This window comes from Labrus mixtus, chromosome 14 (assembly GCF_963584025.1).
Source record: "Labrus mixtus chromosome 14, fLabMix1.1, whole genome shotgun sequence".
Lineage (NCBI taxonomy): Eukaryota > Metazoa > Chordata > Actinopteri > Labriformes > Labridae > Labrus > Labrus mixtus.
In genome coordinates this window covers 19,549,961-19,575,417 of record NC_083625.1, presented here as the reverse complement: position 1 = coordinate 19,575,417, position 25,457 = coordinate 19,549,961, and the positions used below count along the sequence as shown (strand labels likewise).

Here is a 25,457-nt window from a genome sequence, read left to right as displayed (position 1 = left end):
TCTCTCAACCTAGGTGTTGTTTTTGTCAGAGAGCCCTTCTGGAGCTACATTAAAATAAGAATTGTTTTCTCAGGCAATTATCCTTTTATTACCGTCAGTGTGACCTTAATGTGTAAATTTGGTGGCTGGCACCACCTGAAGGCCAAACATCCATTTTTACCCCACCAGTTAATAGATACGAATTGAAAGTTGTATGCCCATTGTTTAAGTAAACCTCGATTCTTTCTTGCTGTATAGAGTTCTGTGAATTAAGGATCTGTCAGATATTGAACATTTGTATACTGTTTTAGATTTTTTATTTTCAATTAAAGGTCCTATTTCAAACTTCCACCAGTCTCATTTGTTACAAATGTGTGTCATGAATTTTAATATTCAAGAAAAAAAGAAATTAAAAGGAAAACCCCGTTTTCAGAGTACAAATCATTGTTTTTTTTCTGCATTTCATCTCTATCTGTGGGTTTCCAGACAACAAAAATCAAACCAGCAACCCACAGCAGACCTACAGGCAGCAACATCTGGGATTACTGAGTCTCCAATCGAACATCAGATCTTTAGCTATTAGCCTCCCCAGCAGGTTATCTTTTCTGAGGGCTGATAATGAGCAAATTATGACGATTTAGGAGTGAAATGATCATTCATCTTGGACTCCTGATGCGCAGTCAGGAGGACCAGCCGTGCGTGTAGCGCTGTTTCTGAACGTCTCCTCCCCTGTTTCTGCAGTGTTACTGCTTTTTCCTACTCGCTCATCGTTTCTTGTGCCAATGCTGCCCACCGCAAGAGTAAGACAAGACTACCATTTGCATAACACCACACTCCTCTTTCTTGTCTGCCAACATCCCTCTGCTTGATATCCATCTTGTCCAGATCCGCGTACTGTGTGGTTTGCGTCCGCTCAATCCCTCACCATTCATTCACGCCTACTCTCATGTGCAGTCCTGTTTGGTTCTTTGCGTTCTTCAGCACAGACAGAAAAGCAAGGGAATTTTTGTCACTCTGATATTTCCGGACAGAAAAACACCTTTAAAGCTCTACAAGATTTGAGTTTTGAAGACATTCCGACTGATCCATGCGGGACGACAGAAGACACAGCCAGTTATTTTATTTATTATTTTACGCATCAACAACCGCACGTAGCCTGGAGAAAAAAGCTGAAAATGCATTGTGGGCTTGAAACATAACTTAGCCCTGTGGAAGCTGTCTCCGCGATAGTACTTGCGAGGAGAATTTAACAAGAGGAACTCATCCGTGTGTTAAGTTTGCTTAGGTAGACTACCTGTCAGAAAAAAAATCGAAAGAAAGAAGAATCGTGGAAAGCTACGCATCATTTCCAAGACACCAGCGCAACAAGCCAACACCATTACACCAGCTTGCTGTGTGAATGGCACACGGGGTGTCTTCCTCTATTGAACTGGTGCATGGTAGCCCCGCTGTGACCAGGGTCCAGTTGAAATTCTCGGCTTTCTGTGAGTATCCGCGGGACTGTTGTGCGCACCAAATGGACCAGTCTGTTTGTCCCTCCTGAGCAGCCTGCTGATGGGATAATCGCCCTTTTCCTGCACCTGTAATGTCCAATAATCAGCTGTCTGAGAAGCCATTTGTAACTTAACATTTTGAATTTTCTCAACACTGCAACAGCGATGTTTTGAAATGCATTTTCGCTCCAGATGCTCAGTCTGCTTCCACACATTTGTGGCTTTTAATCAGCTTCTTTCTCTCTTTTGTGAAATCTTTTCCAGCTAGTTTAAATGTTGATTATACAACTCTCTCTACATACTGTTACCTCTAAGATAACCTGTCTTTTTACAGAGCGGAATGAAAGATAAGTTTATCTCCTGAGGCCACAACTTCCACCCTGAGCTGACTCACTGACACCTGCCACCAGGTGAGTAATGCAGCTTGTTACTATATTAAACATATGAAATGTATTTACCTGAAAAATACACCATGTTCCTGCATGAGCATCTTCCTCGGTCTCCTTAATGTGAGGCAGCAAAGCTCACAGCTGCATGCAAACTATAGTAGAGTACATATTTAGTGTCATTTATGCTCTACTTTCTGCTTATTAATTGTGTTTTTTGTTAAACATGAATTCTAAAGTAGTTTTCTGCTGAGAGCCTGTTCCCATTTTTTCTTTACTCGTTGTTTCTGTTTCATTTTCCTTTTGTTTGTTATATTTATGACATTTCATCCCCTTGGTAGTAGAAATGGCATTTATGAAGAGCCTCATTACAAATTGAGAATGTCATCATTTGAACAAAAAAAAAGAGAAAAACTCTCACATAATGAGCGCTTGCATCAAAGTGTGACTCATTATGAACAAGTGTTTACTTGCCAACCTGAGACCTCTGCTTTCCAAACAGGATTAAATCATCGTAATTGTATTTGGGTCAGAGATTTTTCTTTCTTAATTTGGCTATGTTTGGAACTGTTAAAGGATAAATCCGAAATGAAAGAGTGGCATCTTGCTGAGCTTTTCAGTAGTCGATAAAAGACAAATGAGCTGCTGTTGTTCATCAAGACATGAATAAAAGCAGGTCAATGGATTGTAGTTTTTTTTACAGGTGAGTCTCTGTAGCGGCTTTGCATCATTAAAATCCATCAAATGTCTTTCAGAGGACTCAAATTATTAAAAGTGAAGTGCAAACTTTCATCCTTGTGCTGATTAAGAGATTCCTGAGGTCTTCAAAGAAACAAGATTGCGTAGCTTGAGTAAAAAGTTTCTGTACCTTGTTAGCTTGTTGCCCTCTGCAGATTTCAGTGAGGAATGGATTTGGAAGTAGTGTGTGGCACTATAAGAACAGACAACCCATGTGTACACCTTTTGTCTCTATAGTACTGACAAGAAAACGTGTTTTATTCCTGTAATAACCAGTTGGAGAGCTTGCTTTTACCATAGAAACGTCACCCACTCAAAATTTGTGCAGAGTTGAGTGCCAGATGAAAGCGATAGTATATTATTTACTGGAAGGATCGATGATATCACCCGTCAGTGCTGTGGAATATTTAAATGTCTCTGAGTGATGTGATGTGCACAATCTTGTCCGTTTGGCTCTAGTATTAAATATTTTTAATCTCAAAGCTGTCGAAGCTTCCCTGCAAAAGGAATTTCTGAGGAGTCTTTGTTGAATGTGGATAAGACATCCTTTGAAAACCAGGCTGAGGGTCACATGTTTCCTGTACCGCTGTGTTCCTCCTGCTTGTTACAAGAGCCGCTGTCCATGGTGCTGATCCTGCTGATGTTCCCCAAATCCCCTCAGCAGACAGGTGTTGAGCTGTTGCATAAGGCTGTTGTTGTTGCACAAGTGCAACCTGCTAGTCTTTTATTTATAAACTAACCAAAAATGACAATTTGATTTCTACCTATATGCTGCACACTTCACCCAGATCTGCAGCCTCGATGGAAAACATGCACTCCCCTTATGCAGGTCAGAGGGAAGATTGCAGCTTTTCTCTGCTGCATGTCAATGAGAGCATGTGCTGTACATAAGGCATTGTCAAACCACTTCCGCAGTAGGTAGGCAACCTATTTTTGAGACAGAGATGGTCTTTAAATTTTAATTAGTAAGCTTGAGATTACATTCCCTGGTGTTTTTTCCTCGCTTTCCCTCTAATGCAGATGTTGAATCCTCTGAACAGCACTGATGCTGCACTCGCTCTATGTGAATTGTTCACTCAAGCTGTTGAATGCCACATTGCTGCCAAGAAACCTGTGAAATGATTTTAAGTTGTCCCATGACATAGTTTTAATGGCTTATGTAAAATGGAATCAAACGCGTTTAGTAACTTTTTTTGCATTAAACCCAACATTACGGAGAGGAGTTTAGAGGTATTGGCAAACTTCTAAAAGAATCGAGGGTTGTTATCCTTTAAATAATTCTTATAACATCTTTATCAGCAGGCAGGTCTGAGCTATAAGAACAACTGCGCTGCTCTTGTTGCTCTCATTGTCAGGTAGGATTATTTTTGGAATCCCATCGCACTTGACTACATGGTGGACTGAGTCACTTTTTCCCTCAATACTACAGGTGCAAAGGGTTACATTTCTCTTGCTGCTTAGCACAGAGTGACCACATTGCATGTGTGGGTTTCTGACAGGGTAGTTCAATACCAATGAGTCAACGATTAGTAGGTGCCAATATTTCTGGCTTTCTAAACTCTGACCAACCAAACCATTGGATCCCACGTCATTTGCATACCAAAGAATATGACTGTGAGTAATTTTGTGATGTTATACCTTTGCTTGCAGAGGTTATTTCCAGAATAGAACTCAACGTCAAAGATGAATCTGAAACAACAACAAAAAAATCAAATCTCTTCTTCCTTCCTTTTTGCTTAGACGTTCACATGTGATGCGAATTGAACTCCGGAACCAGAAGACTCCAAGCATCATTGCGCTGCCATGTCACTACCCAAGCGTGGTCTGAATTTCACTCCACCTATCACACCATGTATGTTCATCTCCATCCTGCTGGTGCTGCTCCCAGGAGTCACACAATTCTCCCAGGGCAGCCCCAGAAATGAAGACAATCACAGCACAACAGGTAACTGCTCCAGTGAAGATAACTGCTCCGATGGCGTGGTCCTGCCCATGTGGAACCCTCAGAACCCTGCGGTAGGCGACAAGGTGGCACGTGCCATTGTCTACTTTGCGGCCCTCATCTACATGTTCCTGGGCATGTCCATTATCGCAGACCGCTTCATGTCTTCTATCGAGGTCATCACCTCTCAAGAGAAGGAGATCACCATTAAGAAACCCAACGGTGAGACGACCACGACTACTGTGCGCATCTGGAATGAGACGGTATCGAACCTGACATTGATGGCCCTGGGCTCATCTGCTCCAGAGATCCTGCTGTCAGTCATAGAAGTGGTGGGCCATAACTTTGAAGCTGGATCTCTGGGTCCAAGCACCATTGTGGGCAGCGCTGCGTTTAACATGTTCATCATCATCGCTCTCTGTGTCTACGTGGTGCCAGAAAACGAAATACGCAGGATAAAGCACCTGCGGGTGTTTTTTGTCACTGCTGCCTGGAGCATATTTGCCTACATCTGGCTCTACCTCATCCTGTCCGTGTTCTCCCCCGGAGAGGTGGAGCTTTGGGAGGCCATCCTTACCTTCTTCTTCTTCCCTGTCTGTGTGCTGCAAGCTTGGATTGCAGATCGCCGCCTGCTCTTCTACAAGTATGTCAACAAGCGCTATCGTGCTGACAAGACCCGTGGCATTATCATCGAGTCAGAGGGAGATGCCATGTTCACCAAAATGGACTTGGAGATGGACGGCCAGGGTGTTAACTCCCACACTCACCCCAAAGAGGCTCTGGACGGCATGCTGGAGGGAGTGGAGGAAGGTGGAGGGATGAGTGCGGAACAAGATCAAGAGGAGGAGGCCAGGCGAGATATGGCGCGCACTTTGAAAGATTTAAAACAGAGGCACCCGGAGAAGGACATGGAGCAACTGATTGAGATGGCAAACTACCAAGTCCTGGTCCAACAGCAGAAGAGTCGGGCCTTCTATCGCATTCAAGCCACCCGCATGATGATTGGAGCCGGGAACATCTTGAAGAAGCACGCTGCAGATCAGGCCAGGAAGGTGGTCAGTTGCCACGAGGCCAGCGGGCAAGAGGAGGATCCCAACACCATCTACCTGCAGTTTGAACCCTCTCACTATCAGTGCTTTGAGAACTGTGGCTCACTTAAGCTGTCAGTGACCCGGCATGGAGGAGAGAGTGGCTGCACTGTGAAGGTAAGAAGAAGTAATAACAAAAATAAATGAAATGCATGAGGTCAATTTAAAATCAACTGTAATGCTTAAGGCATAAAGAATATTAATAATTCAGGTGTTTATAGTAGCTCTGGACTCTAAATGTTTAATTGAGTCTCTTCCCTTGCTACCACTGCACAGGTGGACTACCGGACAGAGGATGCGACTGCCAATGCCGGCTCAGATTATGAGTTTGCTGAGGGCACTCTCGTCTTTAAGCCTGGTGAGACGACAAAAGAATTCACAGTAGGCGTTATTGATGATGACATATTTGAAGAGGATGAGCACTTCTACGTGCGCCTCAGCAATCCACGCATCGTGCACCGGGCCGAGGTGTCCGTCCTGGAGCCGAGCTCCATCACCTCCAGCAACAGCATGGTGGGCCTCTCCCCTCACGTTCCTCCAAAGGCAGCCCTCGGCAGCACTCACACTGCCACAGTGACGATCTACGACGACGACCACGCTGGTATCTTCACATTTGAGAACAACTCCTCGAGGGTCAGCGAGAGTGTCGGCAACATGCAGGTGAAGGTTCACAGGACGTCCGGGGCGAGGGGGAAGGTGGCAGTGCCCTACCACACTGTCGAGGGCACCGCCAAGGCAGGGGAGGACTACGAGGAGGTGTCCGGCAAGCTGGAGTTTCAGAACGATGAGACCATGTGAGTGGCAGTTCTTGTTCTCTTGAGTGATGGCTTGTTGTTGCTTCTCATCACTAGATTAAACATCACAGCCCACATGTTGGTATGTTAAACAGTCCTGCTAGATTACTTTAAGTGATCTATTCTGGTAAAGCAGAAAGGGACTATTTTCATGAGTCACAGATACGTTCACTCTGAGAAGTTCAGATCTTCCAGAGGGTTAGCGTGGGAGGATAAGAGAATATAATTGTGAGAAAGATAATGAAACATTGTGGCTGACGTGAAAGGAGAAGAAGAAGAAGAAGAAGAAGGAGAGACAGAAAGGCAGCTTTCTGTGAATGAATTAACATGCTGTCCTTAGGGATTTCTGTGGAGGTTATATGAGAGTTAAATGTAATAAACTCTACTGCAGAAAAAGAAAAAAGGGTACTAGTAAAGGGGGAAAAATAAGACAGGTGACTTCAGCTGCAGGGAGGAAGGGATCAAGGTTGAGGACAGAAAGAGGTGCATGTTGATGAAGGCTGTGTGATAATCTCAACAAAAGGATTCATGGATGCACTAGCAGAGAGGCGGATAAAAAGAGCAGAGAGTGGGGGTACAGATAGAGCTGTGAAAGTGTGATGTTTTTCCAGCTTTCTCTTAAAAAGTGTGGAAGGTTTGGCTGACTGATGAGTACACTTGTAGTGTTTGTTTCATGATGTGCTGAGCAAAGGATCTGGCAATTATCCACAGCTTACTGTAGGAAAAAAAAACTGTATCAAGCTTATCCCAAAATGATTTACAGCACACCGGTGGACGAAACAAAGGAATAAAATGTGTCAAATAAATGTGTCTGTGTGAGGAGCATTTTCAGGGCCAGTGTGTGTAGGTGTATTGTGTAGGTTGGCTGAGTGGGAGGAAAGGCAGGTGAATACATGGTGTCAAAGAGAATACAGATCTCCATATTTGTCTTTTGTTGCCTCGCAGTGCAGGTGAGATTTGAATATATTTGTCTGTGCGATTGTCAGTTTTATTGTTCACATTTAACGGTACTCTTCCGTTTTTTATTTTGCTTTCTACTGTGTGAATTTTTACGGGTGTTCTTGTGTATACCTCCGCGCTGAATCCACTTTAAACCCACATCAAACAAAATGTCGTTTCAAGAGGGAACTCAAAAGAGCTTCTTGAGCATCCAAAGCAATTAAAGAGAGTGAAGAGGGGTGAAAGGAGTCCCAAAAGTTCTCATCGGTGCAGAGACCGCTTTGGAAGCTGTGGTTAATGAGACTAGTGTGTTTCAGTGTGAAATGAGAGAGTGGCAGCTTGTATTTGCACTCAAATGGAGACTGAGCAGTAGATAAAATCCTCACCTACTGAGCCAAGACTCTGTTTATCTGACTGTAGCAAGCTGACAGTGACACAAGCATCTTATCTGGACTCCTGCTTCCTGCTTTTGCAGCAGGCGAGGGAGGACTTTGGAGGGCAGGATCCAGCAGAGAAGAACAGTTTGCTACCAGAAAAAGCCAATGAAAAGAAACCCCAAACGCAACGGGAAATGCCAAAGCTGCGCTCAGCTGCTCCTTTGAATAGCAAAGAAGGACTTAAAGGGGAATGTGGGAGCACTGTGATCAGAGGTTTAAAAAAAAAGAAGGTTTGAGACAGATCTTGAGCCAGAATTGCCAGGTCCAGATGGGTCAAGTCGCTACAGTGTACTTATCTTTTATCCGGCAGAATTTTGGATCTTAGATACCTGTTGTCAAAAGGTTATTGGAAAAGGTCAGCACTCGTGTCTATTTTCTACACAAACGCATTTATCAAAGCTGCAAGAGCCATCCAGCTAAAGTCCCCCGGATGAACAGTTTTTTAAGGGCCTACTTCTTCTGAAAGCTTAAAATTTGTTCCTGCTTTATGCTACTCAGATGCTTGAGTCAGAATGAATTTTTTATGAGGTTGTTTAATTTTGAGCGTGCGGTCTGTCCTGTTAAAAAATGTAGGTGAATCTCCATCATCCTGCGTCTTGTCCACATAATCTTAATGCATTTTTGATTTTGTGGGTACATTTGCACTGCATGTCTTTTTATTTGTTGTGTTTTATAAGAGAGTATAACAGATTTTTTTAGGTACAATCTATACGTGTTTTAATGTCTCTGAGTAGACCGGCTTGCATATGCACTGTGTTTAATGTATCTCTGTGCTCTCGGCTGCTTAGCAGGCTGCCGAAGTTCATCCTTCAAAGAGAGCTGTATTTTCTTACCCGAGTGTTTCCCTGGGCGTTCAGGACAAAGAGCTGACACTTGGCAGCAGGCCTCCAGGCAGCTCTGTGTGTGTGTTTGTTACAGTGTCTCTGGCTTTGTGTATATCTGCCTGTCCCTGTCAATGTAAGAGCATGCAGAGCAGCAAGAGGAGGAAGGGAGGTTTTAAAGAATTTTGACATAGAGCCAGGAGGAACAATTTAAAATCAAGGCGTGCAGTTAAATAATAATTTAGCATCTATTCCTGCACTGCAGAAAATAGATTTTGATGTACAGACACAGACCTCGGAGCTAAAATAAACAGGCCGACATAGAGAATCGCTTTTACATTCTCTGTTTATGGATTAGCAGAAGATCTGCACAGAGCCTTTGATGCTTGTTTGTAGCTTCCTCATATATCTGTTTCTCAGAATGTGTGGCACCATACACTACTTGAGGCTGAGGTGGATAATGCGCTCAGTTGCATAAGCTAAGATAAAAGAGATGTGAGGAGATCACATCTGAAACGGAAAATCAATACCCTGATATTCTTTATTTCTCATACTTAATGTAGTCAGGATCCATAACATCCTGAACTCTCTGCCAGAAATGGATCAAAGCGGAGCAGCAGAGTCAGTGTTGGGCAGTGTTAACACATTTCAAACACTGAAAACTTTTCATGGTAATAAAATGTTCGCTCTATTTCAGCGGCACTGATAGGCTTCCTTTTGTTAAACAATCATTCTCATATCCGAACTTATAGCAATTCACTGCACCTCGTTCTCATTCTGATATTATTAAGATCCGCTTTAGTGGACACCAGGGCAACGTAGTCCACCACCTTGATATCAGACTGAAGTATCTCTGCGATAATAATATCTCTCTAATATCTCTGCAACTATTGAAGGATTACATTTATTTTTACATTGGGATGAATTAGGGTTTGGTGAGTTAGTTTTGGATTTTGTACACACATTCATTCGCTTGAATACAATTTGTGAAGGTGCTCTTCTGACTTTTAATCTAGTCCTATTAAGTAGTGCACCGTTTGACGTAACATTTGTTTTTTAGCTCTCATTAATCGTATGAGGCCAATTTTATTGTGAAATTATACTAAAACATTCTTTTGTTTTTCTTCTTAAGAGTCATCTACACTGATAATTATAATTATGTGTTACACTGTATACCGTAATCAGGATGATTATAGTATTGTGAAATCTCTGCAACTAATGCATAAGGTCACAATTTGTCTGGTACTTTGCTTTCTGATCAAACAGGTTAACATATGTAAAAATTATCATCGCCATAAGCTACAACTGTACTTGTGTTTAGTGCTAATAAGAAAATGTTGTTGAAAACTGAGATGACAATCATCATATGTAAGCATTTTAATAAAGTGGGTCTGAATGTGTCAAATACAGTCTCAGCTGTATTCATAAACCTCTAAATCTACACGTCAGCCTCATAACACACACATGCCTTGCCAAACTTTCCCCATAATTAGAAGATTTATGCAAGAAAGATATAAACTGTAACCCTGACACATGTAAGGGATACTTTATAATGTCTACTAACATAAGAAATCAATAATTTGAGGCAAAATATCAATTTGAAAATTTTTGTATTAATTAAAAAATGATGTATATCTCCCACTAAACAAATCCTCCATTGGAATCTAATTAGAGCTGTGTCCAAGGCAAGGTAACTCTGTAGCCTTCATAAAATGAGTTAAACTAGCTTACATTATTTACATTAATCTGAATATTTCCCCCAATGGTAAATTGAGATGAACATGAATCTGAGTATTTCTGCCTCGTCACGTCAGAGTCTGTTGACATTTGTCTTTCCATTCGTCAGTTTTCAAACACCACCATATCCTAACCTATGTGATTTACTACATATGCCTTCTCCTGTTTTGTATATTTCTGTCATTGCTAACAGTTTTTGCGTCTTTAACCTCCTTTCGCAGCTCCTTTGACGTTTCTCCCACAGTAAACATGCCGTCAAAATAACCAGACTTCCTTCCAGGGATCAATAAGACCTTTAGTAACGGTTTGCTCTCCTTCCTAACAATGGTGACCTTTGATGGATAGCAGACCCTTGCTGCTTGTAATCAAAATCATAGACTGTATACAAACATGGACATAGTCTGAGAGACTGTTTTCTGAATCCCATCGGTGGGGGTCGCCATATTGGAAAAGCTGTCGCAAACTAACTTTTCATCAACCTTGTAAAAGGCAAAGAGCAGACCACAAACCTCCTGACAAACAGCTACAACAACATAGGTCTAAAAATCAAATTTAAAAACAGATGAGTTATAAAAATCATCCCCCGTGTGTTCTGAAAGAGCTATTCAGACCAAAATCACTTCTTTGTACCAGGCTGTACAGGTTCTTATCCTGCCTGATCACAATCATGTGTTCGACACAGCCGTTTACTAGGACAACGATAATACAATAACTACACACAAATAAGAAGTAGCTTACATTCAAATGTACTGCAAAAAAAACAATGAAAGTGCAGAGCAATACAAATAGAATAGACAATAAAACTATTTACTATGCCATTTAAACATTTAAAACATTTCTTTCAAACAAAGTGGCACATAAGAAAATAATCAAACAAACTTAAAAACAACATGTACATAATGATACCAGATAAAAACAGAATAAATTAAAGAATAATAACAATAGAGCTACATCAAGAGATTCAAGATTCAAGATTTTTATTTGTCACATGCTCATACAGATGTGCAGTGAAATGTAAAGACTGTTCCGCAAGGCCATGCAATAAACACTCAAATTACTAATACACATATATACAGTAAAATAGAAGATAATGTAAAAATTAAAAAAAAAAATATTTGAATATACAAAATATAGAATATAGAATAATGTAAACAGTGTAAAGTGTCAGTGTGTCAAAGTGCAATGTGCAGATTGGAATGTGTGGTGTGTGTGCATCATGTAATCACATAATCACAATCACATCAGAGCAAAGCACAGGGTACTTAAAGTAAATACTGAAGGGGTGTTAATGAATAATAATGATAATTATATGAAGGGCTATATGCATTATGAAGTAGCAGTGTCCTGACTGATGAAGTTTTTTAATGACGTCGGACTGCCTTTCCAAGATGATGTGACAGTTGAGTTTGTTTGCAGCCTGTGATAGTACTGCTCACTTTAACCTGACTGATAATCCTGAAGGTAAATATGTGACTTTACTGCTGAAGCAGAAAATGAAATTAAAGCTTCATATATTTCCTGTGATAACCTTCACCGTTTTATCTCTAAGGTTTTTAAATGTATCAAATAACCTCCTTTTCAACATTTCATAAATTCATTCAATTAATTACAGTATGTCAACAAACTTTTTTTTTTTCACATTTAGCTGAATGCACTCTCATACCTACATTTAGCCTGACAGAGCTGTTAGCATGGCTTACACCTGGCATGAAAACGCTCTGTGTCTGGGCAATGATGATCTGGACAGGTAATAAAATATGTTAATGTCAAATATATGTTAAAGCAAGGTGCTGGTGTGTGATCTGAATGCGATCTGATCTGCCCTATCACATCTAGAGGAAGTCTGCTTCACTCTGTGGTCAGAACTGATATGTTCTAGGATCCCTACATGACAAGTCATTCATATCTTACCTCTAAATGCAGGTTTCCTCTGGAGCAAATAATTCTGATCTCAGGGAGGAAAGAGTCCAGAAACAGATCAGATTTGATCCAGGGTGTAAATGGGGTGCTAGATCAAGGATAGCTTTAAAAACAGCTATGCAGCTATCCCACAAGCAGTTCTGAAGCAGCTTTAATCTTGTGGAGTTATAAGTTGAATATCTCATCTCATTGGGCTCCCCTGGTGCTCATTAGTTCAGATATCATTAAGAAGCCCTTCTGCGCAATGCTGCCCTGCACAAGTCTAAGTTATCAGAGGTAGGGTCATACATCATCATTAATGTCAAAGCCCTTTAGTTTCCATATATATATTCTATGCAATATCTCAACAACAGATTGTAATGTGATGTTAAAGGCCCATTGTTCTGCAGTAGATATGAGAAACATGTTCCTTTTTGCTGCTGTTGTTCATATTCAGCCTCACTGCAGTGTCTATGGAGATGACAGGGATTCAGTATCTTGCTCAACGACACTTCAGCAAGGCAGATATATGCTGACACACTGGTTTTATCCGAGGTTCTTTAACTGAGTGGCAGGACCCTGTTCAGTCATGGGCATTTGACACACAGCCATGCATTTATGCATTCACTCATTCTCCCCACTGGCTTCATTTTTCTCTCAGGAGGGCTGGAGTCTATCCCAGCATGCATAGAGTAGAGAGCACAGATACTCTCCTAGGGTGAACACAGAGGCATAAAATCACTCACACTCATACCTGTAGGCAGTCTGGAGAATCCAGTCCTCATAACTTTTAGTGTGTGTCTTCTGCCTGTGGGAGGAAACTGGAGCATCCTTACCAGTGTGGAGGTGAGGGAAACTCCAAATAAAAAAGCTGCCCGGTCTAGAGCCAAACCATCCTCGGTCTCTGACTAATTTTCCCCAAATACTTTTTAGTCAATATGAAGCTAGAAAATGTGAAAAAGGGCAAATAAAATCAAAGAATAAAACGCTGATGACTTCTACTTTTTTGTTAGGACTTGTAAAAAGAGCCAGCCAGAGTTTATGCAGTCCACAGTGTATTTTACAAATGCAGCAGAGATTACGGTTGTTCGAGTGGAACAGAGATCAATCTTCTGAGCTCAGACAATGCAGTCCTTCACATTCATGTGTGATAGATACAATGATACCCACCACGACTTCTCAGAAACAATCCTAGCTGGCATTCAGATCCTGATACACAGTGGAAAGTCATGTGCAATAAGTGAGCGCTTTACTGCCCTGACACAGTCCAACTGTGGCCGCTCTAATGAGAGTTTACATCGACCTGCAGAGATCCAGGGCTCAAGGAGCAGAAAGGGAAATTATCAAATTCAAATGGGGGAGGAAAGCTGGACACAAACAAGTAGCTATAAAAATAATTTTAAAATCCCAGAATTACACTTTTAATTAAATATTTTGACTTGCAGTAATACCCATTTGTGGTTTATACAAAAAAAAACTGTTTCAGCATTTAATTAGCTCATCATAAAGCTTTTCTTTTACATTTTGTGTAAAAATAAGCACATAGCCTCAGTAGGCTTAAGTGTGTTGCTAAGTAGATTCATCATCTTAAAACAGAGACAGGCTAACTGTTTCTGCATGTTTTTAGCCTCTATGCTAACAAACCGCTACCTCTAGCTTAAACCACCAACATGAAGAGTGGTTTCAGTCTTCTTATTCAACACTCTGATAAAATAAACACATTTCTCAATTTGCTTAAACTAGTAATTAAACATAGTCTATTAGTTAGCTTCTTGTAGGCTAACAAGACAAAATGATGATCCTTAACAAAAACAGCACAAGCTTTGGTAAATTGTCACAGCATCAGAGAGAACTCTAAACATCAATACTACACTACATGCTCTTGTATTACACTGTCCTCTTTTTCAGTCTACACTATTTGAGTTGCAGAGCGTCCGCAGCAGCCAGTTTCTTCAGCAGCTGAAAAGACAAACATAACTTGAGCAGCAGTCAGTAACGGTTAAAATAACTGATACTTTTCTTTGTAACGTTAGCTTGCTGCTCTCTCCTTCCATCAGTCATTTATCTCTGTACCCTCCTCGCTGTCAACACTAAACATTATGTAAAAATAAAAACTCTTGAGAGCCACTGTCTCATTAGTCAGAGCATCAGGCTGGAATTGCAAATGCACCCAGAGATATAACATCAGAGTCAGATCTTATTTTTCACACATTTGAATTTATTTATTTAATAGGGACAATGCAATTTAACATAATTTCAATACAAAGCATGAAACTGATGTGCTGCATAAAGAGTATATAGCTATTGCTAATTTCCAACTCGTGTCCCCAGTTGGGCCTTTGTGTAAACAAGCAGATTAAAATGTACAACATTCAGTTACATAAAACCCCATAACACGATATGAGGATACATTAAAATACATCTACAACAATAGAAATGTTATAAACCATATTTATATTTATTTAATATTTATATTATTTGTACCTATCTCACTCAGAGAAACATGCGATGATCATAATTCAACACTAGAACTAGCAGGAGATAATACGACAAACGGTTTAGTATTATTTTAAATGAGTTTGCCAAATTATTGTTGATTGTTTATTAGCCTCACTGACCTTCATTGAGCTTTATTGCATTTTGTTACACGATCAGAGTTGTAACATCTTCAATACTGGCACATGATTTATAAAATATTCAAACTGAGTGGATTATTGGGTCTATAATATAACATTTCTGACTCCAACTTACAAGCAGCACATTTAATGTGCACATGATGTGCTTGGTGTTTAGTTGATTAGGACTTGTAAACATGGCTTCTAAAAACAGCAGCATGGACGCCAAATACTTTGTCAGCAAGCATGTAACGTAATATGGACTATGATGAAAAGGCATTATCACAATGGAAAAAATATAACATTGTTTCAACATTTTGCTTCGACAAAACACTTTGAAAGAAAAGCTCTGAATTACTAAATGTTCCATAAAATGTAAATGGCCAACAGGGTACCCCAAGCACAGACTTTACGTTCACAGGTGCGCACGGTTGCAGGAATATATACACTGAAAAATAAATTAAAAATCCATTGCAAAAGTGCCCCTGAGGAAGCTACAGGCGAAACGCGTTGTTCGCTCACAATTTCAGTGTTCAATAAAATGTATTAACCTACCATCCTCTGAAAAAGGAACAGAAGGATGGGGGCTTTTATATAGATCCTTCAGGTGACTTGATTAAAAAGATCCCATTAGACAAGAACATTTCAGTTTTCCATACAGGTACTCTCCCAGATGAAACAAGAGAACAATTTCACTTGATGGACTTATACCAAAAAACATCCCATAATTGTCAGTATTGAGTAGTTCACCTTTAGTGTTTTTCTCACCCACCTTGTGTCTGAAATAAGTGCAAATAAGCATTAGACTGTGGCAGAGGTTGAGATTGAAAATGCCATCTAATCGGCCTGATGCAGCATGTTCCCTGCTTCGTTTTGGCAGCTTCTGGCTTTATTTCACTTGGAGATCTCTGAAATGTAAATATTTGTCTGTTTCCAGGCACTCATAGCCACTTATATCCACTCACATTTAGTTCATACAGGAAAGCTGGACAAACAGTTTCTGCACACAAAGTGTGATGAAATATCAAAATGGCTGCTGTGTGAATACATTCCATGACAACTGAACCACCAATAATTCTTTTTAAGGCCTCCCATGATGCTTCAAATGAAGCCTATTGTGTTCCTCTACACTTGTTTTAAAAAATCTTCTCTTTGCTTTCTATTGTGAGGACTCCAGGCTACACTGCTAGATCCCTTTGCTCCCACTGGCATGACTCTCCCTGACATTAGACAACCGATGACGAATCATTCATGTTTTAAAATAAATTTCTTCTCTCCTGCGAGCAGAGGCTCTTTCTACGTGTTGTCGAATCCGGAGTGTATAAGTGTAGACAGAAATAGACAGCCACCCACATATCATTAGGGAGATGGAGAGAGAGGGAGAGAAAGACTCGCTGTGACAGTGCAGGAGAATGAAGCGGGCTGAGGCAAATATGTCGGTCTTAGTTTGACACTACATCCTCACATGTTTATGTACAAACTGTATTTCTGAATAAGTCTTAAGAGTTCGCTTTACCCTTCATGGATTACCAGAAAAACAGAGCTTAATTTCCACCGAGGACAAGATAATAATTCAGTTTCCCATGACTTATAACTTGAAATGTGTGGGAGGGGTGTGTGCTTTTTCACTTCATTTCGCTTGTGCTCTAATGGAATTAATGGTGTAGAAGGAGTCCGCCCTCTTGTGGGGTACCAGGAAAAAAAAAAAAAAAACATCTATTATTTATTTAATTTCATACATAGTGCCTTTTTTTTTTTACAGGATATTGGACAAATTGTTATAAAAAAAATCTGGAGCTTCCACTTTCTTATCTAACATCACTGTTTTATGATTCATTGTGTAGGCAGGTTACCTCTTGGCTGCACTCTTTTTCCGAATGCGTACAAAAGCACCAGCTTAGCAACAGAAACTGCTCTCACTGGCTGCCCGGATCTATTTCTGATTTAGTTTAAACAACAAACGCATTCTGCAGGTGAAACCATGGCAGCTGCTATTATTTCCTAAATCATGCTAATGAATTAATCCCCCATCACTGTTTGTCTCCACCCTTTCCTTGTGCTTAACACCTCTCCTTTTAGGAAGCTGTTGAATGTGAAAATCATCGATGATGAAGAGTACGAGAAGAACAAAACTTTTACGGTGGTGTTGGAGGAACCCATCCTGCTGGAGGTCGGACAGAGACACGGTGAGCTGAGGACGGAGCTGCAGAGAGATTCTCCTCATTATTTCATGGTTTAAACTACACTAACGTCGTACCCACTCTCCTTAATATTTTATTTAGATTAATGGGCCAGCACAGTTAATATGTATTGATACAAATTTATCTGGAGGTAATCCCAGGTCAGAGCTGTGATCTCATTATTCCCTGTGGTACATTTTCATCGGCAGGCTTTTTCCTGGAGGCTGCATTTGAAAATAGCTCGGGCTAATGTAGTGAGCTCAGGGTTAGAGCTAAAAGGAAATAAAGAGTGTTTTTAATTTGTGTTTTGGTCCATTTTCCCTACACAGCTGCAAATTAATCATTTTCCTCAAATTACTGTAATGACCCTGACATCAAGTCAACAGAAAATGGAAACATAATGCATTTCTGATTCAGTATTCATTTCAGTAGAGTAGGTACAGTTTTTGTTTGCAAACAAATGTGACATTTTTTACAACATTATGTACCCAACACAACATCCCTAAATAATAAAGTCAATGAAAGTTACTTTGTGACTCAAGCATACAGCACTGTTTGGATACATACACATAAATATATTTTAGAAATGATCTTAAACTTAAATGAATATATAGATACATCAAATGCCAGGTTTAGTAAATGTTAAACACACACTTAACTTAACCCATGTCACAAAATATGAATTCATAATCCAAGAGAGATCAAAAAAATACATTTTAATTATTACATATTTTTGTTGTGGCTTGATAAAGTACTGCTTTACTGGTACTTGTTTTCACTGATACCGATCTGATTGCCCTGCACTTACATAATGTGCATGTAATAACCTCAGGTAACACTACCTCGAATGAATCAAACAGTACTTGGACATATAAGTAAAAAGTCCTGTTCTTAACAAACCTGTTTGGGAAATGTAAAACAAATCCATAGTGTCACCTGGATCACTTACCTCTCATGCAAGCAGTGCACAGGTGAGACTTGCTTTCATTATCAGCAGACAAACTATCTTAAAGCCTGTGTAGTGGATAGTGAATGATCGTCTGCACACCTGTGCCTCTTGCCGCAGGAGACACCAATGATAACAAGACAGCACTGGGACCGGAGGACGTGTCAAAGATGGGCTGCCCCTGTCTGGGTGAGCACACCAAGCTGGAGGTGGTTATTGAGGAGTCCTATGAGTTCAAGGTAACTAAAAAAAAACATAGCCACACTCAGCTGTCACAACAGTTTCTATAGGCTATTTTCTGAATCCCTGTCAGTGATAATGAATGCTTTTATTTTGTCTATTTTTAAAGGTGACCCCCCTCTCTTCCTACTAAATATACCCATCGCATCAGTTCTTTGGACCGGAGTCAAATAAATATTGATGTTTTAGATCAATATAATTTAAGTCACAATATTTTGGCTGTGACTGATAGCGATACATTTTTAATCTAACTGAGTGGGTGATCAATTATTAATCATTGGATGTAACTAATGTCAGAAGAGTCATTAACTCATCATTTCATCCAGCTTGAAATTAGTAGAGAAAACTGTGTCATTTAATACTTATGCATCCGTTAAAGGTATTACATCAGTTTAGTATTGCAGTGACTTCAGTGTGGGGACTTCGGTGATGTTGGAATAGATCAATTTAAAAAAAAAAAAAAATTAAATAAAGGCTGGAAATGGATGAAGCAGAGCCCAAGATCGTCTGACCAAATCCAAACAGTCCCAAAGAGCCTACATTTCCCAAGATGCATTAAAAGAGTTTCTTTCATTAGACACAAGCTGCCCGTATGTGCATGTAAAACATCAAAAACATCAGCATGTCTCTTACTTTGGAGACCTTGGTTCACGTCTATTTTTGAACCAAATGTCAATGTTGGAAAATGACTTAGAGCCCAAACCTAAATCCCTTACCTAAACCTAATTAAGCTTTTTCATTTATAAAATGATTCATATATTAGCTTTTCTGGTGGTTGATGTCCTTCATTTAAAAATGACAGACTTATATAAACCTTTTCAATTTTTTAAGTTCTTACATTTTTGCCTTTAATAATTGTATCTTTCGGTGTATTCATTTTAATAATGAACAGAGGTATTGATGGAATCTTTTATTTATTATAGGTAAAAACTTTCTTTGAAAATCCAGTCCAAATTTGGTGACATTCTGACCTTTTCCCCAGAGATACATGTGATAAGGCATCCATTTCCTAATAAATTAATTTTGCAATAAAATATTTACATTACCAAATCTTTCAAAACTTAGACATGTTTAGGTTCTGAAAAAAATGTCAGTGCTTTGTTCTAGCTAAGTTATAGGGGTGTCGAGGAAAACTCGGGGTCTATACTTCCATAAACAACAGTGGGAGGAGAGATGCTGTTAATTTTACCTAATGTATCACATAGGTGTCCAAATCCTAGATTACATTGGAACTTGTACTTGTAAACACAAGAGATAACTATCACTGACTCACCTTCTTCCTTTTTTTTCTCCTTTTTCTTTCTTTGTCTGTGGAACAATCTGCAGAGCACAGTGGACAAGCTGATTAAGAAAACAAACCTGGCTCTGGTGGTGGGAAGCAGCAGCTGGAGAGAGCAGTTTGTTAGTGCCGTCACTGTCAGCGCAGGTGAGTCACAACGTTCTCAAATGTCTCATCTGTTCAGCCCTCTGTGACCGGACCTGTGGAAGATCGAGGCTGCGAGCCGGATCTGACCCACCAGCTGCTTCTCAACTACCTCACTTTCCTGCAGTTTTCTTTTTCCTCACTTTTTCTTTAACTTTTAATAAAATCCCAAATGCCCCATTTGCTGAATTTTTAAAAAGCCTAATTTAAGGGATTACCAGTGTAAGAACTTACAAAAACAAAGACCAACTACTGGGCAATTCAGTGCTTGTTTGCTGCTTCATTTTTATCCTGACTCTTTATTAAAAATGCATGATGTGGTGAACTCCCATGGCTCCACATAAAATCTAAACTTTGCAGCTTTCTGCCTGGTCAATTAATGGCCCCGAACAATTGATGTAAATGCATCTGCTATGATGAACCCTTTTTATTGTTGCACTTTCAAAAGCCATTCATTTGGCTTTGTGAACCTTTTAGATCTACAATACTGTACAAAGCATTTCTACTAAAAGCTGTCTAAGACACCAGAGATGTGTCGTTATATTAATACACTGTATTCTCATTGTCTCTCTTCTCTCTCTCTCTCTCTCTCTGTGGTTGCTGTCACTCAGATTTCCTGCATCAAGTATTTAGAAATAGAAAGCACTCTTTTGCCTATATATAATTAATAAGTAGTGAGTGATGTTTATATTTACACATTTAATGCAATGATAAAAACAGGTTCACTAAACAGTTTAAAGCCAGTGTGAAAAAAAACAAATCCTCAATCATCATCCCAGGTTTTTTAAGGTTTTACATAAATAATCGTTTGAATCCAAAAAGTTTTGGAATATGTTTCAACTATCGTGATATTTCCATTGGATTGGGCATAGTTAAGTTTTGATATTAATTACCAATATTAAGTAATGAATTTTGTAAACCTATCAAATCATTAGTCACACAACAGTTTGTGTTGAATTCAAAGCAGGTGTCTAATTTTGTTCAAATACGGCACCGGCTGGGGCGCCGATAGACTAGAGGACATGACGCGCCCCTTATGTACGGAGGCAATAGTCCTCAGCGCAGCGGCCGTGTGTTCCAATCTGACCTCGGCCGTTTGTCATCCCCCACTCTCTATTCCAAACATTTTCCCTCTCTCTTCAGCTGTCCTGTCTCGTTAAGGCAAATATATTTAAAAATATGTATATATGGCACCGGTTAATACTATTAAGTTGTCAATTTGCATTGGAATCACAAGACTAATACAGGCATCTCAGCTACTGGGACATCTGTATGCTAACTGCTAACTATGATATGGATAGCAAAGCATTATGTAACTCACCGTTTAGTGACTAATTGAAATGAATCTTTGCGTTTGGCAGGGCTTCTTCTTTCTCCTCTGATCCTGAATCATCAGATTCAAACATTTAGAGCTCAGCCAAGTTGATTGTCACATGGACTGCTGGTGTGTGCAGAGGCAAGCAGATGTCAATCAAACGGAGAGGGAGCTGTCAATCAGACTGTGATCTATCTCTCACAGTCTGGAGAAATTCTTTGGCCGGAGAATGAACAGTTGTTTAAGCAATTTGAAGAAATGCACTTTTACTTTTTTTACTCAGGTTTTTGTGGGTGCTTAATGAGACCCTCAACTTTGAGATCATTTTTGCATTTGAACTGTTTCAAGCCAAATTTACATCCGCTTTAAAGATGGTGGTGGTTAGTTTGTTTCTGCCTAGATTGAACTTAGTTTGATTTAAAAATTATACAGAAATTATTCTGACCAGTTCTTTGTGATATATTATCATCCAATCTTTGAACTGATATGTGAAAGCTGGGTTTAATCATACTTCACATCTAATTCTCTCAAACAATGGTTGGATTCAGGTTCAAAAACTGTATAGGCTATGTTCTTCAGATTAACCATGAACAGAAAAGTCTGCTGAATTTAAAACTTTTTATGTGTTTGGTAGTCTTTCATGCATCTGTTCTGTTTTTGCCAGGTGACGATGACGAAGAAGACAGTGGTGAGGAACGCTTGCCGTCCTGCTTTGATTACATCATGCATTTCCTGACAGTTTTCTGGAAAGTCCTCTTCGCTTTTGTCCCACCCACTGAGTACTGGAATGGCTGGGCCTGTTTTTTTGTGTCCATTTCCCTCATCGGCGTACTGACTGCTGTGACTGGGGACCTGGCCTCCCATTTCGGCTGCACCGTCGGCCTCAAAGACTCGGTCACTGCTGTTGTGTTCGTGGCACTTGGCACCTCTGTCCCAGGTGGGTGTGTGTGTATTGTCTATCAGCTCTGACACAAGATGTGCAGGGTTTGCTCTCTGGGGTTTGTCTGTACAGTAGAAGCTGCTGCTTTGGGAGACTTGTTTAACCTCTGCCTCCACCATTTATGTCGGAGTAATTCTCTGCAGAGCGCTCGCCTCCAACATTAACAAGCTGCAAACTGAGGAAAGACTCTTTCACTTGTTATTCTCTTTGTGCTGTTTGATGGTATTCCCATTGCATCATGTCCTGAACTCTGCCACAGAGAGGCACAAATGAGGACATGGAAATTAGGCTTTGACAGGTTGTAGCTCAATAAGCCCTCACACAGGTTGGCTGACTAATTATGCTGGGAATCATCCTCCATGAATTAGTAAAAGGCCAATCTTCAGGACAATGCAGTCTAACAGGTAATAGCCGTATTTGCCAGAATTATGGGTTCATTTTGGTGTGCAGACAGATTCAGAGACATTATCTGCTGCATACATTTGTTAGGATTGACTTTTGTAATGCATATTTGTGCTTTGGAAATGGACTATCTAGTAAGCTATCAGGACCAGAATGAGAGAAAACATGATGGAAGAATTGGTAAAAGATAAAAATGCTGTGAATGTAAAGCTGCCAAACAGTAACACATAGGCTACTGCTCCCAAATGAGGCACCAATGTAAAAGGTTTGATAGTATAAACGTGCTTTTACCATCAGATTAAAAATAAAAAAACTAACTACTTTTTAGATCAGTCAGAAGCCATCTGTAGAAACAAAGTGCATGTCTCTCAGTCTCTGACTGGTGTTTGTCCTCCTCCACAGTAGCTTTCTCGTATTAACCCAGGACGACCTCTCCAGTGGGCCACAACCTTCTGGCAAAGGGTTTGCAGAAAATCTGGCAAAAATCCATTTGAAACCTAAAGCAATAGTTTGACAGGGAAATATGTTTTGTTTTTTTTAAAAATTTTATCTTTGCCAGACAGTTAATTTAGAAGATCATGCCACTTTCAAGCCTGTATGTTACACCAAATATGATGCTGCAGCCAAGACACAGTAATATTAGTTTGTCTTAGCTTTGCTTAGCTTAGCTTGGTTTAGTGTAGACAAATAAAAAGTGGGGACACAGCTAGCCAAAGGTAACAAACTTAACTGCAGGCTTGGCAGGTTATTAGAAATGGAGACAAAGATGAGCATTTCCCAGCTGAGATTATAATTACACTGAACACTAAAGGGATAGGCATGTCCTCATTAGAGATGAGAGGTGTAAACACACAAAATTACTACAACTTCTCGGTTTGGATCAGGTCTGAGACCCTTGTTGTGATTTATTGCCCTATATTAACAATATTAAAAATAAAAAATATTCAATGTGATTTAAAAAGTAAAAAGCAATGAACGATGTTTATTGAAGGATTCTTATCAGATAAGGTCTAACTACTATTTTACCTCTAAAGCTTTTTTCAGGTCAGGGAAAGTAGATCTGATTTTCACAGATTCCTCTGGATCTGATGTTCTTTCTTCAGTATGAATCCATATTTCTCTTTCTTAAACAGATACTTTTGCCAGTAAAGTCGCCGCCATCCAGGACCAGTATGCAGACGCCTCCATCGGCAACGTGACGGGCAGCAACGCGGTGAATGTCTTCTTGGGCATCGGGGTGGCATGGACCATCGCTTCTGTTTACTGGCATACCAAAGGCAAGGTGTTCAAGGTGGACCCCGGCTCCTTGGCCTTTTCCGTCACTCTCTTCACCATCATGGCGCTGGTGTGTGTGCTGGTGCTGCTCTACCGCCGACGTCCCAATGTGGCAGGCGGAGAGCTGGGGGGCCCACGGACACCCAAGCTCTTCACTTTAATGTTGTTCATTTCCTTGTGGTTCATCTACATCCTGCTATCCTCACTGGAGGCATACTGCCACGTGCCTGGCTTCTGAGACTGAGGGAAACGCACAGACCAGCTCCTCTCCTTGTTTTTATGATCTTCTGGTGTGTTTTCTCTCGTTTTTTTGTCTATTTTCGCAAAGGTTTATATATCGATTTGTATCATAAGTTATTATTGATACCGCACAATATCTGACTTTGAATCTTTGGACTTTTGCTACCACCCACTTTGCTGTGAAGCACAGCTTTAGCCACTGAACGTGAGCCCTTCCTCTTTTTTGAAACATTTTATTCCACAGGACATTTATCTAATCACTGCTATCAGCATCGATCACATGAAACCTTTTGACACTTTTCTGGCATCATGTCCTTTTCTCTGTGTGGACATTTTTTGTGTTATAAAGTGTTAAAGAAAGCACAAGAAAAAGTAAGCACTTGTTATTTTAAGGGTGTTATAACATGAGAATTGCAGTTGGTGCATGGGGCGACATTATACTTGACATTTACGTACCAAGAAAGACATTACCGAGGCTGAAGTGACTCGTAAAATGTGTGTTGATATTTATTACTCAATCTATACATTAATTATTCATTGTATATCATGTAAAAGGTGAACATCGTGCTTGGGAGTTTTGTGAAAGAGTAGGTGTGTTTTTTTAATTTTTGCACGTTATCAGAATAAGAGTTTCTTGGTAATCTATTTTAAAAAGTACTGTATGTAATATTTTGACATGGCTGTTGACGTGTTGATGTGTTCCTGTACATGTGAAACACAGCTGTATCACAATCTCTTCACTGCCTGGTCCCCTTTCCTGCTAAGCTTTTCAGTCAGTGTCATATTCAGGGTTTTAGAACGCCTTTTTTATTTTTACAACATAAATCAACCGGAGCAGAGTTCCGCTTTGAATTGTACTATGAAGTATAAAAAATATTTTTTTTGCGTGGCTGTGTGTGTGTGTGTGTGTGTGTGTGTGTGTGTGTGTGTGCTTCTCTGCTCTCCAGCACAAGTTGGAGAAAGGCTTTGCACTATCTGATCATTGATAACACAATCATTGCTGGTGTTCATGACATTAAAGTGCAGCCTGATAGTCTGTCGCGCTGACACTGTGAACATTTTTAACATAACCACTTTGAGAAAAAGCACAGTTTTTTTTTGTTCAGTTAACGTAAGCAGGTTTTAGATCCTAATCATAGCACAATCACTGAGAAGCTCCATCCTTTTCGATGAGAAAATTTGCCAAAAGAGAAGACATGTACAGAACTCCCTGAGGATGTCTCCTTGTGTTGCACAGCAGTTGATATTGAAGTTTGGTTTTTATTTAACCTAGACTCTGTAGAGCCATATTTATTGTAAAAGTATTACAGTAGAGGTATTTATATGATAAATTTCAGTTTTATTGATATGCACGTTTAATGTACAAAAAGTGGAAATAAATGTTGCTGATTTATGATGATGTGAAATGTTTTGCTTGTGTCTTAATTCTACATTTAAACCATTAAAAAAAAATGAAAACCCCTCAGACCTCAGAAACTGTTCTTTAGGAGGGGGTATTAACTGTGACGATGATGTCAACAGAGTCAGTTTGACCTTTTTCAGTTTTATGATATTTAAGAGCATTTACTCTTTCAGTAATGTGAGATGTGAACAGACAGATACAATAATAAAATCTTTAGAAATCACTC

The 25,457-nt window shown here is 39.9% G+C and overlaps 1 protein-coding gene across 2 annotated transcripts; it reads left to right on the top strand.

Moving 5' to 3' along the window:
- Positions 1-545: 545 nt before the first annotated feature.
- slc8a4a (solute carrier family 8 member 4a) lies at positions 546-25,235 on the top strand. Of its 2 annotated transcripts, none has more exons than XM_061055665.1 (9): positions 546-779; positions 1,807-1,882; positions 4,337-5,743; positions 5,903-6,420; positions 16,948-17,054; positions 18,115-18,233; positions 19,561-19,660; positions 21,637-21,909; positions 23,448-25,235. In XM_061055665.1, exons 3-9 carry the CDS (start codon positions 4,400-4,402, stop codon positions 23,825-23,827), a joined length of 2,841 nt encoding a protein of 946 aa, XP_060911648.1. In that variant the 5' UTR covers positions 546-779; positions 1,807-1,882; positions 4,337-4,399; the 3' UTR covers positions 23,828-25,235. The 2 variants fall into 2 exon arrangements, with proteins under 2 accessions (XP_060911648.1, XP_060911647.1); XM_061055664.1 differs by lacking the exon at positions 546-779 and adding an exon at positions 786-1,463.
- Positions 25,236-25,457: the final 222 nt, after the last annotated feature.

What these genes read in the sequence shown, in the direction of transcription:
- slc8a4a (XM_061055665.1), top strand. Translation starts at nt 4,400, where the DNA reads ATGTCACTACCCAAGCGTGGTCTGAATTTCACTCCACCTATCACACCA. An exon ending in TTTCAGAACGATGAGACCAT is followed by an intron (nt 6,421 to 16,947) that starts GTGAGTGGCAGT and finishes CTCTCCTTTTAG; the next exon opens with GAAGCTGTTGAATGTGAAAA. An exon ending in ACTTGGCACCTCTGTCCCAG is followed by an intron (nt 21,910 to 23,447) that starts GTGGGTGTGTGT and finishes TTTCTTAAACAG; the next exon opens with ATACTTTTGCCAGTAAAGTC.